This window comes from Heterocephalus glaber, unplaced genomic scaffold, assembly GCF_053883595.1.
Source record: "Heterocephalus glaber isolate CG9 unplaced genomic scaffold, H.glaber_assembly_v1.0 deba00001067, whole genome shotgun sequence".
Taxonomy (NCBI): domain Eukaryota; kingdom Metazoa; phylum Chordata; class Mammalia; order Rodentia; family Bathyergidae; genus Heterocephalus; species Heterocephalus glaber.
This window is the reverse complement of record NW_028258187.1, coordinates 5,675,290-5,692,465: the sequence shown is the minus strand read 5'-3', so window position 1 is coordinate 5,692,465 and position 17,176 is coordinate 5,675,290. Positions and strand designations below refer to the sequence as shown.

Sequence of the window (17,176 nt, the reverse complement as noted above, 5' to 3'; positions counted from 1 at the left end):
GATCCAAGATGCATTTAATCATTATGCATCTAATATCAGTAGTTTATTTCCTATTTTACAAATTATTTATGATCACTACCTATTGGATACATGAATGAAAATCACTGAAATTTTTTTTTAAAAACATAAGCAAATTTACTTACTAGGTCACCTGCAATTCGCCTAATATGTAGCAGTGAAATCAATTCAGTTTTAAATCTGACCTGGTAAATTCCTGAAATATTAATTCCAGGTTAAAATCATCCCTGGTAATTGAACTGGCAGCTAACTGATGAGAATAATACTTGAGATCTACTTTATTACAGAAACATCCACGAGCGATTTGAACAGCATACCTGCTTCCGACATGCCTCCCTGTCCCCATATATTCGTGCATTTCACATGGAAGCCCTGTGTGCACATAAACACATTCATGTGTCTTATCGACGCTTTGATTCTCAGGTACTAGATGTGTATTTCTTGGTAATGGTGTAGATGGTGTATACCAGTATACACGGCGATGGAAATATTAGTCAATGGCAGATCACACTACACACAGTCCAAGCACAGTCAAGCCCAAGGGCTGCATGGTGCCCTCCCTGCACCGTCAAATACACCCAGAAGTAAGGCTGGAGAGCGAAAGGCTAAATATTTCACCGTCAGATGATGGGGAGAACAGCAAAGCCTTCCTAGCTCATGTGCTTTGGGACAATGACAATTTAATACAATGCAAGAAGATGTAAAAGAGATAAAAACTCAACACACTGGGCCAATGTAATCAAACATTTTCTCCTGAGAGCTGGTGAGGCCCGGGGCTCCGGTGCCCTGCGAACACATCAACCCTGCATTGTTTCTGTCTGCTTCCGATTTGCCAGGGAGCTGAATTCAGAGCAGGACTTAGCCACTGCAGTGACTTTAAAGTTCTACTGTGATACCTCAAACACTTTTTCTTCCTCTTTCTAAATGCCTGCTAGGTGGTTCAGAAAAGTTTATTTGGCAGTAATTGGTTTAATAAAAATCATGGCCATTATTTGCCACTTGTGTATGTAAAGTATCAGCCATCAGCCATGCACACATATTTCAATTTTTTTTTAAAGAACATACAGGAAAATATTCAAGGCTGAACATCACTTTACAGTGAAACAAAGAAATATTTTGTTTAGTCACTGTTCTGAAACAAATGCTGAGGAATTTTTCCCAAGTGGCTCAGACTCAAAATGGGGTATTATGCCTCCCTTCCAAAAGAGCTGTCTCCTCTTTGTCTGTAATCCGGGCCGGAGTGAGGTACTGTGAAAGTACTGTTAAACAGAATCATAGAGAAGTTAGCTTCCCTCTTTGATGAATAGCACCTGGTATCTAAAATTAATTGCAAAAGTAGGGCCCGGCTAATGAGATGGCCCTTATCTTTGCTCAGCACAGGAACCACAAGTATTTTTCTGCTGGCTCAATATTTTATAAAAATGCCTAAAGTGTTATTAACTAAATAGAAAGATCTCAGAGATACAAATTATCAGACATTCTAAGATCTGGGAATCTGGAGTTAAAACTGATTTCTGCAATATTTCCTTTTTTTAACCTTTCATTTCTTGTCTTTTTTTACCTCACAAAAAAAATTACTTTCTCCTAGTAGCATTTTTAAAAACTGAATTACAATCCCATTCTTCATGAGATGGTCAATATATAGCACAAGTCAGATGAAATGAGAAAAACATACCAAAGGCTGTCAATTTAACATACACAATACATATGTGTGCATATATATATATATATATATATGAACAATGATACCTTATTGGAGGAAAAACACTAGAAAAATGATCATCCATGCAAGAGAATTAATGGCTACCCACAAGGGCTTTGCTAATAACATGGGTTAATTACCGCTGCAACACACTAGGCTCAGTAAATAAAGCAGCAGTGCTATAAACACATTAAGACAGAAACTATCACCGAAAGAACCAGCCAACATTGTTGCCCTGGCCTCCTCCCAGGAAATGCAAAGCAGTTTCCCAGGTCTGTCCGCAAAAGGAAGATTTAAAAACTTACCCCGATTGTGCACTGGGTAACACACACCTAACACAAAGGGCTAGAGAAACGCAGGTGACAGCCACTTACCACTCCCATGCCACACTGATCCCAGTAACTCAGGACCACTTTTTTTCTTTCATGCTTACTTCGCAGAGGAAAATCATACGTTACGTAATACACATCACCCAGCTCTCTCAATTATCTATGGTTTGGGATATGTATCTTGGTTCTCGAATCCTTAGAAAAATAGAATCACTCTGTTTGATTTAGAGATGTGACAGGCGAGCTTGCGAGACTCCACAGCCCAAGCTTGCTCATCCCCAGTTGCTGCTGCTTGTCACTTCCAGTAATTTACAGAGAAATTATCTGAAAACGTTACCTATACCACCCACCTTTAATGCTGCAGGTGTTTTCGACAGATTTACAGAGAAGGATGGGGGAGTAATCCAAGCCCCAAGTCTGCAGCTTTAAGTATTCTTTCTTAGAAAAATAAACTTAAAGTGTCTGTTCTTAGTTCTCAAATAATATCATATCTGAAGTGACCTGGGCGGGCTCCTATCTTTCCTCAAACCATAGCATCTACTCTGATTTTGGCTTTTCGTTGCTATATACATTTTTCCTTCTTGTCTAATTTTAGCCCCCATATTTTGACATTATATTGCCACTTTGGAATAGTTACATTTCAATTCAGTTGAGGTTTTCAGAAGAAGAGGCAAGAGAGAGGAAAAAAGAAGTCAAAACCCTGAACAGAAAGAGTGAATCACACAAAATAAAACTTGCATAGCTCCACGCAGGGATCTTAAAACACAAAACTATTAACAAATGTTTAACGTCTGCGTTTCAATGATCAGATTGAAATTTACTAAACTGTCCCCTCCTCCTCTCCCTGTCTGTTTTGGAGTGTTTCAATTGCTTTTCCTTCTTCCAACAGCTGTGACAACTGTTAAAACAGTCAGTTAAATTAAGTCCGCTCTATAATCCTGTAGTCAATGTTACATTTTAATCAGAGGTTGAAAGGGATTCGTGCGAGCAGCACACTCATTTACAATGATTAGACTGGCACATATGTCAAAATGAGCAGATATATTATTTTCATCTATTTATGCTATCAGCTCGCGCTGCTATTAAACGTGAAACAAGCTCTCAAGTATCGTGTTCTTTAATGTGCTGGCACATTTCCTAAAATAAAAAATACACAGCTAGAGGTTAACATTTTAAGCTCCCTTAATGGTGGTCAATAAATTGTATGAATCTTTTTAACAGCTTCCAAAGCAGAAACGGTCCAGTATTTTCCTTGGAAACAGCAGAACTCAGGTTTCATCTCTATGTATACACACACGTGGTGAGGCTTAACCCAGCACAATTACTATGAATATTAATAGCATGTATAAATTCTGTGGTTTATTAATTGAGACAGACAGGCAGATGCGTTGCCTAGCGTTGGATCTTTCTGTCTGTCCAGTGAACCACGTAACCATCAGAATTGCATCCAGACAACAAATCTGTATTTTTAAAAAGATGACTTTTAATTGAACCAAAAAAGAAAGGTAGTTTGAATCTTGCGCCAAGGCTGAAAGGATCCATGCCCCGATTTCATTTAAATGTATCTGCCTTAAGAGGCTTATCTAAAGTAATTATTCAAATTAGCTATAGGAAGTTAAATTCAAGGAAACTACTTTAAAAAGAACCAGGGTTGTGGTGGTGGGGGGGGTATTTTAAAGTTTAGTCTGGTTTATTTATTTACAAGAGAAAGTTCAGAATCCGGAGGAGCCTGGATGAGGCATTTTCCTGACAGGGAGACATTTTAAATTCCCCAATTCTACAGCGCCAGGCGTACCAACCTCGGTCCCAGTAGGCAGTCCTACCTTTGTTTATTTTTCATTTTTCTTCCCATGCATTTTAAGGTTCTTTCTTTCCCGGAGTGTTTCCAACTGATCCAAACACAGCCTTACGATCTTCGAGTTCTTCCTAAATCCATCTCTTGGCTGTGAGTGCAGCTGTATGTGCGTGCGCGTGTGCAGGCGTGCAGATAGATGGGCACACACACACACACACACTCACAGGGGGACGTCCCCCGGCAGCCACCGAGACAGCAAGTGACTTTCCATGCCTCCCTTAATTACAAAGGAGCAGGCACTAAGGACAGCTAGCGGACATCCACCTATAATGCACGACCTCCTCTCCCGCACGTCACATTCTCTCCACAATCCACAGAAGCAAAGGTTTGGCAAGAGCGCTCTTTTCAGAATTACAGCAGTTGGTAATGTGAAAGCAGAGCAGCATAACTGACTCAACAGAAAGAGAGAGCAGCCCTGTGACAGGTCCCGTGACCCACTCATATTTTACCTGAACAGTGGCTTGAAATTAAGTTTATGACCCACTCATTTACACAAGAATGCCTAATTTACTTCCGACCCCTCTGGCTTCTGTTCCACCTTTCACCCTCAAAATCCACATTTCCACGAGCACCGAGATATCCACAAACAGGAATCGACTGCATGCCAGAACCAAAGTACTTTTCCGTAGTCTCTGGACACACACAAACCGACCCAGTCTCGGCGCTATTTCAGGGGAGACGTGAAGAGTCCCCCCCTTAAACATTTACGAAGTGAAAACCTCCCGTTACCTAATAGACTTATCTGTCAGGTAGGAGCTGACTTCACGCTAACCATGCAAACAGCGTTATGTTATCGCAGCTCCCGACTGCACCGGGCCAGCCCTTTTATGAACTGTTCTCCAGAGGGGAGTTGGCCAGGGTGCAGCGAGGGTGCAGTGAGCGCCAGAGGTGCCAGGGCCCGAGCGAGCCCCGCCGCCGCCACAGCGCTCCTTGGGACAGTGAGCCGGCGTGAGAAAAGACGTGCCCTCAGTGCTCGCGGGGCGCGGACCAAACGCCGGCCTGCGAGCGACACCGCGACTCCGCGCCGGGAGCTCCGGGCTGGACTTGGGGCCGGGGCTCCCGGGGCACAGAGCGGGAGTGGAGCGGGCCGCACCGCATAGCAAGCGCCCCGAGCGCCCCCCGCGCACCCCGAGCGCCCCCCACGCCCCACGCGCCCCCGCGAGGCACCTACTCTTCCTCGTAGTGCAGGGGGAAAGACTCGGGCAGGCAAAGTTCTACCGGATCCATGTGCGCCCGGCGACCCTCACCCTCATTCGCGCACCCCAGCCATAAATCAAAGTTTCCTGGACAGCGGCGGCGGCAGCGACCCCGAGCTCCGGAGGACGAGCCCGAGGCGCGGCCGGCCCGACCGAGCTCCGCACGGCCTCCCCGGCGGCCCGAGCGTCGGCTCATGAATATGCAGCGACTGTGCCCGGCGGCCGCGGACGGACGCGCGCGATTGGGGGGCGGCTGCCCAATCAGGACGGGCCGGAGGGGACGCGCGGCGGGCGCCCGGGCAGGTAGGGGCGGCCGGGGCGGGGCCGGGAGGCCGGGGCGGGGCCGGGCCTCCGCTCTCCCGCCCGCCCGCGATTTCTTTTTCTCATTTTTTTCCTGGAAGGTCCGACAGAGACCTCCCCAGCTCAGCCCCACAAGCGCCGCGGATTTGTTTGCTTGGAGAGGGGGAGAGCCCCCCTCCCCGCCCCGCCCCGGCTGCTCTGCTCTCGGGAGGGAGGGAGGGAGGGAGGGAGGCGCGGGCCCCGCGACTGGTGCCGGAAAGGGATTGCGGGGCGCGTAGACAGAACGTGGACCAGTGTTTGAAGGGAGCGCATCAGGGAGCAGAGCCCCAGAAGTGTTTTCTTTACATACTCGTTTCGGTACAAGCTCCTTCTAAATTAGGAGACGTGCACTAATTGATAGGATTTTGCCCTGAACACTCAGCTTTCCAGTAAAACGCAGTGTAAGGATTTGTTTCTATACACAGATTGCACTTCGCGCTCTAGAAGCAGCCCTGAAGGCCGTGATAGACACAGCCCGGTCGCTATGAGAACTGGCTGCAAACAGACAATCGTTGCTCAACTAGGAATTCTCAACCAGAAGTGCTAAAAAAAGACGATATAAGAGTAAAAGTGTTCTTCCCCTTGTAATAGTGCGTAGAGTTTTAAATTTCCGTGTAACAGTTACACTTGGCTTCTATGTTAAATGATAGGATTTTTTATCCTAGCGATGCACTTGGGAAGAGACAACAGTTATTTATGGCAAAGAGATAACTGGTCCCCTATGGGGAATGGAGACCCACAATTCTGATGTAATGCAGCCCTGCCATTTACCAGCCTTTTGCAATTTAAGTCCTACATGGCAGAAGTAGTATAATCTTGGAGATCAAAATAAACCAGTTCCGATATTCAGAGTGTTAAACTCACGAAATCAGAACTAATCTCTCTCCCTCAACCTTCTCAAATTTTCTAGGCCTTTAAAAAAACAAAACACTAAAATAGAACAGCCACATTAAAATTCAGAATATAAAAATGACAGACATGATTTGGTTCCCCCCACAGGAAAAAAAAAAAACAAAAACAATTTCCCCATCCTGTATTTAGCTAGATCTAAGCCACGGGCCTGGTCCCTCTTACCTGTGATCTAAATGCACACAAGTTTCTAGATCAGATCTCACAGAGCAAAAATCTGAACTTGAGAATACAGTGTATGAAAGCAGGTAGCAAAAGCTTAATTACCAGCAGCGTTATGCTGTCTATATTGTTAAATGTGAACTCTGCAATTGAGATGCAAATTTGGTTGTGAGCAGTGAATTAACAGAGTTCTGAGATGCAGAAGAAAATCCAAGCATTCTGCACGCACTCGAAAAAGAAAAAAGAAAAATATTTGTCTATTCAATCTAAAATGAGACACGTAATCAGTTTATAATTTTTAAAAAATACACAAAAGGCATTTGCAAAAGAAACAGGATTTTTTCCCAAAGTACAATCAAAGTAATATGGACATTTATGCTGCATTAGAAAGATTTTTTAAAAATCTTTAGTTCATATGTTTAGGGCCTTGATTTCTGAAAAAACAAAATCTTCAAGGTAATGGATAGATTCGATCATAAACATTTTTTTAAAGATCCACCCCCTCATTTTTGTCTTATTTTTGTCCAGGAACACATCTTATACAAAAATAAAAATTACTGACTGTCCTCAAAGCACCCAACTACGCTCTGTGAGCCTGTCCTGTCCAGTCCCCTTTGGTTTTTCTAAACGACCACACTGCTCAGCATCTGTTTGTGACGCCCTGGAAGTGGCTTTTCAGAGGCAGCATGTGCGGCCCACTATACAGGTGGACTTCAAGTCACCGCACTGCACTGAAGTGATCTTTCTTTTCCCAGAATTTCCTTGCTCTTTGAGAGTTTCTTTGCCCTCATCAGGAGCCAGCTGACTTCTTTTGAAACATCCAAACTCCTGGGCCTGCGTCAGTCTGGCTTCCGTGCCCAGGGGACACACGCACGAACGCACCTATCACCCCGGCTCCCACTTGCCATGTCCCATCCTGAGGGATCCCCGGGCGGTTGCTCTCTGAAGGACCTGACTGCACCAGGTGTCTGCAGCTGGCTGTGTCCCTGGGGGATCCAAGGTCACCTGCCCAACTCTGGGCCTACAGTTCCATGGACTGTCTTGAAGCTGGCTGAGCCAATGTAAACTCAAACAATACCCACACGCTGCACCTTCGAGACAGCTTCCAGGATGTTTTATAAACACACAGCCTAAGCCATCTCAGGAGGAATAAACACGCCACGAATAATACTGAGTTTAAACCATCAAGCTTCCCAACTACAAAGAACTTGGGAAAAATAAAACAGAGAGTCCAGCAGGCACACACTGTTAATCAGTCCATTCATACACTTCACAATCTTACCACAAGGAGTCTACCCAAATCAGGGAACCCAAGCCTCAGGGAAGGGCCTCTTCGACTGCTTCCTGAAGAACAGGCAATGTGTCAGGACCAGCCTGCTCCCCTTCAACACACTCACAGACAGACAACTCTGTGTCCCCCCAACAGGCAGGCACAAGGCAGAGACACAGATTTCACGTCCATGTGGAAGGACGGAGCAGCCACAGTGAAGCCCAGATGTAAGCAGGTAGATTCCTAGGAGCTGTGCCTGCCCGGAATCTTGCCAAAATACCCTAACACTAGAGGTCAGAGAAAGTCTGTTCCTGCATATCAACAGTTATTTTTAGCTCTCGTCTCCCCTTTGGTGAAAATTAACAGGAGGAATCTACACTTAAATATTTAAAACCCATTGCTATTATTTTGGAAGCAGATTTTCATATTATCTTGCTCATTTGTCACTTGTTAAATATTTAAGACCAAATAAGGCATCACAGATTTTGATTTCCAAATTGCCTTTCAATCTACCTTTATAGATCCTTCCCCGAGATATCCTAAACCTTTGAAAAGCTGCCTGATGTTGGAACCTCTTTCCCTGCTGTCTCTGCTATATAATATATGTGTAGTGTCGTATAGCATACTATACAAAAAAAGCAACCCAAGATTATTCCAAACCGCTATCTTGTTGTTATTGTTGTTGTTGTTTTGAGACTTCAGACTGGCCTTGAACTCACTAAACTGGTCTCCAACTTGTGGAGACCCTCCTGCCTCAGCCTCCGAGGGGTGGGATTACATACCACCACACTCAACCACAAACTATCTTTAAATGGAAAAGAAAAGCCACAAGAACATTCCTGGGGAAAGAATCCTAAATAACAATCAAGGAAGCCTGGAAGTGGCCTCCCTGCCATGCGCTGTGACCTGTGAACTGAGTGCCCTTAGGTCCTCTTAGTCTTTGTCCCTGGCCCCGCCCTCTGAGAGCCTGGATTTGCCCCATGCTGGGACGTAAGGGTGCAGCTTTCCCACTGAAGACTCCAGGCTTCTCTTGCGTCAGGATGGTATTTTCTGTTACCACTGAGCCGCTGGCAGTTCATGGGCCCCTTCTCCGCTGCTGCCTTTCCTTTCTATATTTAAATTATTGTCTCCATTGGCGAGAAGCAATCATTTCTCCTGAAAGAGATCACTTCCGAGGAAGCATTAACAAAGCCCTCCCCCTCAGTCAGCCCTCCTGTCCTGTAAATCTTTCCCCCATTCCCAAATTACAGAGTCCACATGAAAAGGCCCATTCCCAAGGCGCTCCCCGCTCCCGAACACACCGGACTCTCGTCCTAGTGTTTCCGGGAAGTGGGAATTTCACCAAAAAAGGGAAGAAAAAAAAAAGAAAGAATCTGAGCAAGACAGAGAAACTAATAGAGGCAGTTTGGTTTCTGTTTAATTAATTCAGGATTATTTCACGTTCATTTTGTCAAGCTAATAATATACATGGTACAATGTCAGTAAAAATTAAATTATAAACTACAGCAGCCCCGTTGGGAAAACGGACATCGGTTGTTTCCAACCTAGTTACCCCGGTAAAATAGCAGGAGCATTTCTGTGAGCTGCACGGCAGGTATTTACCGAGCCACAGAACACAGGAGAGTTCACATTAATAAATGAAGTGCAGTTCTATTCTTTTTCCTGAATGCTAAGCACCGCGAGCTAAAGGCAGAAAACACCCAAGGTCAATGTCCCGTTTTAGACCTTTTCAGGCAGCTCTAATATTATGATAATCAAGCAGCAAATATTCCTACAGAAAGAGTAAATTAGCCTTTTCACTTGAAAGATGATTATGATAAACAATAAACCTGAGAGAGGACAAAATCCCTATTTTTAAAAGCCATAAATTGTTGACTCAATCATGTGTGTGAGAGCCGAGTCCAAAATCAAGGGAGGGGGAGGAGGAGGAGGAGGAGGAGGAGCAGGGAGTGGGGAGGGGCGCACAGAGCGGATTTCAGGACTGCAATGCTGCTGGTACTGGGGCCCAGGGGCCCCGCCACACCTGGGCCACCCCATGAACATAAAGCCATGGGTGGGTGTGCAGAGGCAGCGCATATATATATATATATATATATTCATGAAACCAAAAAGGCACCAAGTATTTTTCTTGATGCATAAGGACGTTCAATACGATATGAAAGCTTTTTTTGACATTAACCCTTTTTTTCCAGATTTTCAAAGAACTAGTTAAAAAAAAGAAAAGTGTGTGATATTGACATCTGGTATCCACATAAACAGGTTTCAGGAGGTTATGACACTGTCTATAACATTCAAGCTGACACACTTCTGGCCAGGTGTGGTGGTGCTCGTCTGTAATTCTAGCTCTCCGGGATTCTGAGGCAGGAGGATCACAAGTTTTCACTCAGCCTGGGTAATTTAGCAACTTCGTGAGACCCTGTCTTAATATAAAAAACTTTAAAAAGGAACTGGGGAGGTAGCAGACCCTCTTGATGCTCTCGGCAGTGCCCAGTGTGAATAACGAGGTCGATCCTACCCTCCCCATAGAGCGTTTTTGCCATAAATGACGGCCGTATTATTCTTAAATCTCTAACCACAGGAAGAAGCGGAAGAGAACGCCATTATAATTCAGCCGAACTCCATGTCTGAGCAAGAATTAAAGGTACTGAAGACAGAAGAAAATGAGTGCAAATACCCTCCAGAGAAAATCCAAAGCATGGTACAGGGGTGCAGGCCTGTAATACAGGACTGTGAGAGGCTAAGGCAAGAGGGTCGCAAATTTCCAAGTTCAAACCCAGCCTGGGTAACTTAGCAGCTTAGTGACACCCTGTCTCAGAATAGAAGAGGGGTGTCGATGTGGCAGTGTGGAGGCCCAGGGCTCCATGCCCAGGAATTCAGCTGTTCAGGGAGAAAGCCATGTTCCTTTCCCTCTCCTCCTCCTCTAAGTCTCTTCCTTTACAGCCCTGGAGCCCACGACTGGGAGGGAGCCGCTGCTGTCTCCTGATCCAATCTCCCAGGAGCTGCCATCCTTCCCCCGGCTCCCGTGGCACCGTGACTCAGGCCGGGCGTCCCAGGCAGGGACAGGGACAGGGCCACAGGAGGCCGGCCAAGGCCCTGAGAAGCTCAGTCTGGTGACACCGGCTCAGGGGACACAGCCAGGGAGCACCACGTGCCCCGTCCTTAGGGGGTCCTCACCCGCCCGCTCTTGCAGCTCACAATCCTAGATGACACTGGTCACCAGCCAGCTACTGGGCCCACCGGGACAGGAAGAGCCAAAGTAAATGAGGGGGAGTCACAGAGATAAATCATCCCAGGGGAGGTGAATTGGTTGAAGTACATATCTCCCTTCTCTCCGGGTAATCAAATGGTCTTTCATAAGCACATTCTGACTATCATTTCTGTTACTGATTTTGGTGGTTTTGCTTGTTTGTTTTCTGTGTAGCTCAGACTGGCCTCGAACTTGTGGGGATCCTCCTACCTCAGCCTCCGGAATGCTGGGATTACAGAAGTGTGCCATGCGGGGCTCTGTCTCCCTCCCTTCAGTCCGTGTTACAGAAAAGCAAACTAAAGACCCCATTTCCCCTCCCCCAGAGTTCAGTCACCACTCAAATTAAAAAAATAAATAAAAGACAATTTTCATTAGTGAGGGGAGAAAAAAATTTAATTCACCCCTCGATAAATCAGAATTCTAAACAAAGGAGTAAAATTCAACCAGGAAGATTTTTTAAACTTGTTATTTTTAAAAATAAAGCCAGGTGAGAAAGTTTAGGTACTTAGAACATTTCTAAATTACAATGCTCTGGGAGTGTTGGTGCAACCTGTAATCCCAGCACTCAGGAGGCTGAGGCAGGAAGATCCAAGGTCATCCTGGACTACACAGTGAGATCTTGTGTCAAAAATAAACCAATCCAGGCTGATCAATTTAGCAATGTAATGAGACCCTGTCTGAAAACAAACAAACAAACAATAAATAAATAAATAAAAAGTGCTGGAGATGTAGCTCAGTGTGAAGGCCCTGGGTTTTAGCCCGAGCCACAAGAATAAAATAAATCAAAGCAGGAGCCCAGCTGCTACTGAAAACCAGCAGCTGGAACTCCAGGCCGTGATTCCCTTGCCCCCCCGCCCCCACCCCGCCCCGCTTAGTAAACTTCATGGGCAACAAACAGAGCCCTGCAACTAAAATGTTCAAGAAACACAGAAACACTACATACGTACCCTGCGCCCGGCCTGGAGTGTCTTGTCCTTCAGCCTGTGCTCTTCTGCTCTCCTCTGCTGTACATTTTTCAAAATTTGAAGCAAAAATTTTAAAAAGCCACAAGACCCTCCTACTGGTGACCAGCAGCTGCAGGACTCCTCTGTGGCTTCCTTTCCTTATTTCTCATTCTTTTTTTAGTTTCTTTTGAGACAGGATTTCATCCTGTAGCCCAGGCAGGCCTGGAACTCACGGTGATCCTCCTGCCTCAGCCTCCCCTGTGCACTGGGATTGCAGGCCTGTGCCCCCACGACCCGCCTCTTGGTTTCCCTGTTTCTTAACACTGTTGTGATTCCAGCCCCACACCGTTGCTAAGGGGACCAGACCCGCTTCTCCTTTGCTCTCAACCTCTGAGAAATTCCAGAGGCCCCAGCGGGGAATCAAGGAACCACTCTGCCTACATCCGGGGTTTGGAGTCTCCCGGAGAGCTCAGCCCACAACCAGGGAGATGGCCAGGCCTGGAAGCCGCCTGCCCCGGGCCTCAGGAAGGAAAGGCGCAGGGAGGCCCCAGGCCCAGATGGCTGTCGGGGCCCAGCCCTGCAGACCCGAGCTCTGGGGTCTCGGGCAGCACCTGGGTTCCTTGTCTGGGTTTCCCTTGGGTTAAGAACAACCATCAACAAGAGGGAAAGCGTGTTACAAAGAACAAGTCTGTTCCTTCATAGAGCCACGAGAAAGTCGTCCACGGGATGCAAATCCAAGCAGACGTCAAGGGTCAGAAATGCCAGGAAAGATTATCTTTTCCAGGATGATTTAGACCTGCAGAAACCAGAGGATCCCAGCACTCTCAGGAGGCTGAGGCAGGAAGATTGCCACAAGTTCGAAGCCCACCTGGACTACATAGCAAGACCCTCAAGCAAACAAAACAACAACAAAACAGGATGAAACAAAAATGTGCTATAAAAAGATAATAGAAAGTATTACATTGAGCGTCTTATATTCGGGTGCATTATTTGGGTGATTTGTGCAAGACCGAGGTTTGTTGATCTAACAGAAAATAAGAGGATTCAGCCAGGGAAAGTGCTGGTGCTGCTCCCTGACAAGCAACAGTTTCGGCCGGTGCCACAGTCTCCCCTGCTTCCAGCTCCTCCTCTGGGCGCCCGGGGCCACCCCGGTTGGGGCTGCAGGGAGCTGGGTGCCCTCACCTGGCCAAGGTCACCGGGCCAAGCTCCTGCTGTTCCCCGGGACGCAGGCAGGCGGGTGGGTGGGCTGGGATCCAAGGTCTCTCAGCCCAACCAAAAGGGTTCGGGGGGGGGGGGGTCATGAAGTGGCCAGCAGAGGATGCCACACAATCGTGTCTGCTTATTTTCTAGTAAAAAGGAACGACGATTCCTAACCAGCTGACGCAGAGGCTGCAACACTCAGGAGGCTGAGGCAGGAGGATCAAAAGTTTGAACCCAGCCTGGGCAACTTAGTTACTTCATGAGAACTCTTCTTAAAATAAAAATAAGTAAAATGAAAAAGGCAGGCGGGCTGGGGATGTAGCTCAGTGTGAAAGCCCTGAGTTCAATCCCCAGCACTGCATAAAGGGGGAGGAGGAAGGAGGAAGAGTGGGTCTTCCGCACAGTCTCCTCCCACCTTTCAGCCCTCCGGGTTTGGGTTTGGCCCTGGAGACCAGTGAGGAGTGGCCTCAAAAATGCTAATAACTGGCTGGGGCTGGACTCCCTGGGTTTGATCTCCAGCACCACTTTAAAAAGAGTAATTTGATCCTCCCAGCACTGGAAAGCCTGAGGCTGGAGGATTTCTGTGAGTTCAAGGTCAGCCTCAACTACACGGAGACCCTGTCTCCAGACAAAAGCTGTTTGTTTGTTTGTCTGTTTGTCTGTTTGTTTGTTTAACCTCTGGAGCCCTGGCCTGGGAGCTGGTGCCCTGACCCTAGGAGAAGCTCGAGTTGCCTGGGAACCATTAATTCCCAGACCCCGCCCCAGACACCGGGCAGGGGTCCCCAGGGGCTCTGGGTGCAGATTCCAGCTCCGCACCCTGTCACCAGGAGAGGATGGCACCGCGTGGAAGCAGTCTCCCCTCCCAAAGTCCATTTCCCAAGTGAGGCGCCATGGAACCCCGGACTCTGCTGCAAGGCTGTCAGGACAAAGCAGAGCCACTTCGGTGGTGAAACCCGCAGCCCTGGAGAGAATGAGGGTTTGTTTTTGTTTTTGTTTTTTGAGACAAGGCCTCACTATGGAGCCCAGGCTAGTCTTGATTTGTACAGTCCTCCAGCCTCAGCCTCCCCTGGGTGCTAGAATTTCAAGCACGTGCTACCACACATGGTTTTAAGGATGAGGTTTAAAATACCAGGAATACAAGAAAACAGCAGCAACAACAAGAATGCCCGAGAACAGCCAGGTGTGGTGCAGGCCTGTAATCCCATCACTCTGGGAGGCTGAAACAGAAGGATCACAGGTTGGAGTCCAGCCAGGCAATTTAGCAATTTAGTAAGACTCTGTCCCCAAATGAACAACAAACAAAAATGGTGACAGCAGTGACAGCTGTGGGGGCCAGGGTGCCGGAGACAGGTCAGTGCGTGCGGAGGCCCTGGGCTCAGCTCGACAAATTCACCAAAGACGAAGCTGTCTTTTGCTGGTTTATCTTCGTCCCTCCCGACTCAGTCCTGAGCTGACCCTGCAATGCCACGGCCCCACCAGCGGCTCTGTCACCTTGGCCTGTAAGGCCTGTCTCCAGATTCGTGGCCTCTAATGCACCCCGAGTTTGGACCCGGATCTACTGTGAGGGGCTGAGGAGTCCGAAGCAGTTTGGGAAAAAGCCACTTGGCACTCGGCCGGGAAGCTGAGCACCAGTCGCTCAAGGGGCGGAAATAAAGGGCACTGTGGCACAGGCACATCTTTTTGTTGTTTTTTGAGACAGGGCCTCGCTATGTGGTTCAGGCTCACAGCGATCCTCCTGCCTCAGCCTCCTGAGTGCTAGGATTACAGGCATGTGCCACCACGCCTGGTTTTCCTTTCCTTTTTGAACTAGAGAGATTTCTAAATCTTGCAAAAGAGAATGCTTAACATTTAAGAGAACACACAGAATAACTGGAAAGTTAGCAAGAACTCCAAGGACCCAGATTTTTGCCTGTGGTTTCTTCTCTATTCCTAAAGATTATGTACAGCAGGGTCTCCTTCCACATGGGGGCTGTAGGGAGGACCCTGGGGATTGAACCCAGGCCCTTCCCACTGAATTGTAGCTGCAGCCCTTTTTATTTTGAGACAGGGTCTCACCAGGTAGCCACGTTTGCCCAAGCTGGGCTTGAATTTGAAATCCTCCTGGCTCAGCCTCCCAGAGTGCTCAGATTACAGGCCTATCCCACAACACTGGGGTATGTACACCTGGGTATTCAACCACAATTATTCAGGTGGCTTAGAACTCAGTTTTTGGCTTCTTACCTGCTGAATTTAACTATGTCATTGGGCACAAGTCAAAGTGGTAACTTGCAACTGATTTTTAAAAGTCATATAAAGAAACTGATTGTCCAGTGGTGGTGAGTTATCACAGCTGCCACTTGTTCCCAGCACTCTGGGAGGCTGATGCAGTAGCTCTCAGCCCGACCCAGGGCAACTGAGTGACAGTGAGACTCTGTCCCCAAGGTAAAAAAGAAAAAGGGCTGAAGGTGTCGCAGCCAGGTGCCTCCTCGGTCCTGGGGATTTGACCCCGAGGTTTCTCCTTCTCCCCTCTTTATTCCCGAAGTTCCAACTGCCACCTGAAACAGCTCCAGCTCGAGCCACCTCTCCTTCCGTCTGCCCACTTCTTTCGAATCCATCCAGGACAGGGGAACCCGCATTTTCCACGACTACACAACAAAAACAAGAACTTCTTATCCCAAAACGCAAATCTGTTCTCACACTGATCCAAACCCTCTTTCCTGGTGTAATCTTCTCCACTTGGCTGGGCATGGTGGCACGCGCCCGTATTCCCGGCACTCTGGAGGCTGAGACGGGAGGATCGCCACCAGATGGAGGCCAGCCTGGGCAATGTAGTGAGACCCTATCTCAAAACACAAGCACAACCTCCCCTCCACCGGAGTCTACTGCCCGCACTCCCGCTTCCAGGGGCTCTGTACCTTGGTCGCAGCCCACAGAATAACCCCCCCACTTCCTGCTCGTCACAGATGAGATGTGTGTGGCAGAGGCGGGGATGGCCTTCCAGGAGGACGTGGCCAGAGCCACGGAGATGGGCAGATGGAGGCAGGTTTCTGAGCTGTTTCTAAAGACAGAAGTAAAGAATGGGACCATATTTCCCCAGTGGACTGAAAACCCCTTGAGGACAGGAGTTTAGTTCAGTCTTTAAAAGTTCGTTTTATTTTCAGACAGCACCTCACTAAGTTGCCTAGGCTTGAATTTGCGATCCTCCTGCCTCAGCCTCCTGAGTGGCTGAGATTGCTGGTGTGTGCCACCGTGCCCCGCCTGGTTTACCCTTTTTTTCTTCCAGTACTGGGGATTAAACCCAGGGCCTCATGCACTGAGCTGCATCTGAAACTCTTTAGCTTTTATTTTGAGATAGGGTCTCAGTATGTAGCCCAGGCTGGCCTTGAACTTGTAAGCCTCCTGCCTCAGCCTCCAGAGTAGCTGGTATTAGCATTATAGGCATGTTTCACTTCACCCAGCCCACTCCATTTAGTGGTTCCTGTAACATTTCTGAGTGCCTCGTATGCAGCAGGTGACTCCTAAATACCGTTGGATGAGTCTCCTTGGACCGGCTCCCTCCAAACCTTAATACAACACCTTGCATATAGTAGGGGCTCAATAAATGCTTCTTGAATGAATAACCAGTTTAAGCTTCTACTCCTTGCCGAAGCACAAAAGTGGGGAAAGAAATAGAATGAGTGAAATTCCAGTTACTAAAAAAAATATTCTTAAGAAGAAAACCAATGGTCATAAACACAAAATATGCTAATCGTGTTTACAGAGCACAAATAAACTGTGTAAAAATGAGTTAAAATGCTGTATTCACGTCGCCCTCTGGTGTTAGACTCTCCCAGACAGTTAAAACCATTGAAACCCAGCAGTTGAGGGGGTACCTTCAAGAAAAGGGGCTGCCTCTCTGATGAATGCAGAGCTTCGCCTTCTGTGGGAGGCGGGACCATGAGGCCTCTCCATTGGCTTCCGCTCCTCAGGGCTGGGTTCTGATTTCCACCAGGACACTTGCCTGTCAGGGTGAATGCTCTCTCTGGC

At 47.4% G+C, this 17,176-nt stretch overlaps 1 protein-coding gene across 13 annotated transcripts in view; it reads right to left on the bottom strand.

Moving 5' to 3' along the window:
* The window catches only part of Esrrg (estrogen related receptor gamma), a 538,714-nt gene that overhangs the window by 221,629 nt on the left and 299,909 nt on the right, over positions 1-17,176 (bottom strand). For 2 of the 13 annotated variants that reach the window (XM_087209783.1, XM_004867386.4), the window contains exon 1: positions 5,076-5,288. The exons of 9 other annotated variants lie outside the window; for them this stretch is intronic. In XM_087209783.1, the coding sequence (XP_087065909.1) occupies positions 5,076-5,131 (56 nt within the window). In that variant the 5' untranslated portion in view covers positions 5,132-5,288. Of the gene's footprint in view, positions 1-3,872; positions 4,687-5,075; positions 5,289-17,176 lie in introns of those variants that run through there. 2 more of the 13 variants (XM_087209792.1, XM_087209782.1) reach the window with 2 other exon arrangements.